Source organism: Chrysochloris asiatica, unplaced genomic scaffold (assembly GCF_000296735.1).
Source record: "Chrysochloris asiatica unplaced genomic scaffold, ChrAsi1.0 scaffold00106, whole genome shotgun sequence".
Classification (NCBI taxonomy): domain Eukaryota; kingdom Metazoa; phylum Chordata; class Mammalia; order Afrosoricida; family Chrysochloridae; genus Chrysochloris; species Chrysochloris asiatica.
The window spans coordinates 1,661,192-1,663,439 of record NW_006408624.1 but is presented as its reverse complement, the minus strand read 5'-3'; the positions used below and the strand labels follow the sequence as shown (position 1 = coordinate 1,663,439).

General features: G+C 33.8%; 1 protein-coding gene across 1 annotated transcript in view; it reads left to right on the top strand.

Moving 5' to 3' along the window:
* Nucleotides 1-1,863, top strand: part of ZMYM6 (zinc finger, MYM-type 6) — a 30,080-nt gene extending 28,217 nt beyond the window's left edge. Inside the window, 1 exon segment of the mRNA XM_006878248.1 lies at nt 1,094-1,863. Coding sequence (XP_006878310.1) covers nt 1,094-1,863 — 770 coding nt within the window.
* Nucleotides 1,864-2,248: the final 385 nt, after the last annotated feature.

The window sequence follows — 2,248 nt, the reverse complement described above, 5'->3', positions numbered from 1 at the left end:
AAAAACACACAAACAAAAAAACCCACTCAGGCATATATAATAAATTACATCTCCAAAGGGTACATTCTGCAAGTCCGCTCCTGGCCACCAGTTCTTAGTCCTCTTCTTAGCTGATGAATCTAGAGTTCTCTATGCCCCCATCTCTGCCTCCATCTCTGGTGCTGCTGCTTCTCTGGATAAGGTCCCACATTCTATTTGTGCGTTCCTCTCTCACATTTTGATATTTTTGTTTAATAAGTTTTTATGAATTTATAGAAATACTTTTTGACTTGCCCTCCTACTTTAAGTCCCAATACCTTCATATTCCTTAATAGCTTATTCTTTACAAACATCTTTTATTATTGTTTTTGTTAATAATTTTAAAGCTTAGTATGTCAACAGGTAATCATGGGTTTTTATGTAGGGTGCCTTTCTGTTGGCTAGAAGTCAGGGGAATCCTATTTTCCTTCTTCAGTAAATCTGATTATTTTTTATTCCTGTAAAAAATGATACACTATTTGCATACATGAATTGATATTATACAGTTATATGCTGCATAATGTCCATTAGGGCAATGTCTGACCACTGCATTTATGTGTGTGGTCCCAACCTCTGTAAAGTTTATTATATTAAAAATCTGAGGTACATACAATAGTTTGTAATAACAAATGGTTGCTATTTTGCAGTGCACAGCAAAACATTATCATTATTGTATTATTAAATTAAAGATGTTTTAATGTATCTGGAATGGTTTAATTTTTTATGTATAGTTACATTACATAGTATGTAAGGAGCTCTGGTATCACAATGGTTATGAGTTGGGCTGCTAACCTCAAGGTCACAGTTCGAAACTACCACCCATTCTGTGGGAGAAGGATGAGGCTTTCTGCTCCTTTAAAGATTTACAGCCTCAGGAACCCTATACAGGGTTACTATGAGTAGATGACAGTTGGTTTCATTTTTTTAAAATGGCATCATAGAGGTATATGGCTTATGTTTTATCAGTGTACTCTTTTGATAAATGTAAATAGTGACAGAATAGAAATTTTAAAGGTATGGGGAATGTTGCTGATTTGTACCTGAAAAATAACAGTGATTCAAATATTTCATTCAGATTTACCTCTGCCCGACGAGAAAAATAAAGCAGAACTTGATTCTCCACCTGCAAAGAAAAACAAAGGAGGTTGTTTTGAGACATATGATGTTGACTATTTAAAAGTTGGCTTTATTATGTCCTCTGGACCGAAAGAAAGTTCACTGAGACTACAATGTGTCATTTGTGGAGAAATCTTATCCAGTGAAAACATGAAGCCAGCACATTTCTCTCATCATTTGAGGACAAAACATTCAGAATTAGAAAACAAACCAGTAGATTTTTTGGAACAAAAATCTCTTGAAATGGAATGTCAAAATAGTTCATTAAAGAAGTATTTACTAGTTGAAAAGTCTCTTGTAAAAGCTTCTTATTTAATTGCTTTCTAAATTGCTGCCAGCAAGAAGCCATTTTCCATTGCTGAAGAATTAATAAAACCATATTTGGTAGACATGTGTTCAGAAGTTTTGGGTTCAAGTGCTGGAGGCAAAATGAAAACTATCCTTCATTCTAATAATATGATTGGACACAGGATTGATGAACTTTCTGCAGACATTGAAGATCAGGTGATTCAAAAAGTCAGAGAGTCAAAATGGTTTGCCCTTCAAATAGATGAGACATCAGAAATCTCAAATATCACCCTTCTTTTGTGCTATATTCGTTTTATTGATTATGATTGTAATGATTTAAAAGAAGAATTACTATGTTGCATTGAAACACCATCTCAAATAACTGGTTTTGAAATATTTGAACTAATCAATAAATATGTTAATAGTAAATCTCTGAATTGAAAACATTGTATTGGTCTCTGTACAGATGGGGCTGCAAGCATGACTGGCAGGTATTCTGGTTTAAGGGTGAAAATTCAGGAAGTTGCTATGAATACAGTGGCATTTACTCAGTGTTTTATTCACCATGAACATTTAGCAGCTGAAAAGTTGTCTCCACACTTACATGAAATTCTTTTACAGTCAGCACAAATTTTATGTTTTATCAAGAGCAATACACTGAATTCACGAATGTTAACAATTTTGTGTGAAGATATGGGGTGTGAGCATGTGAATTTACCACTTCATGCTGAAGTTCGTTGGCTATCGAGAGGGAGGATTTAACAAGATTATTTCAATTACGACATGAAATTGAAATATTTTTAAATAAAAAACATTCCAGTTTGGC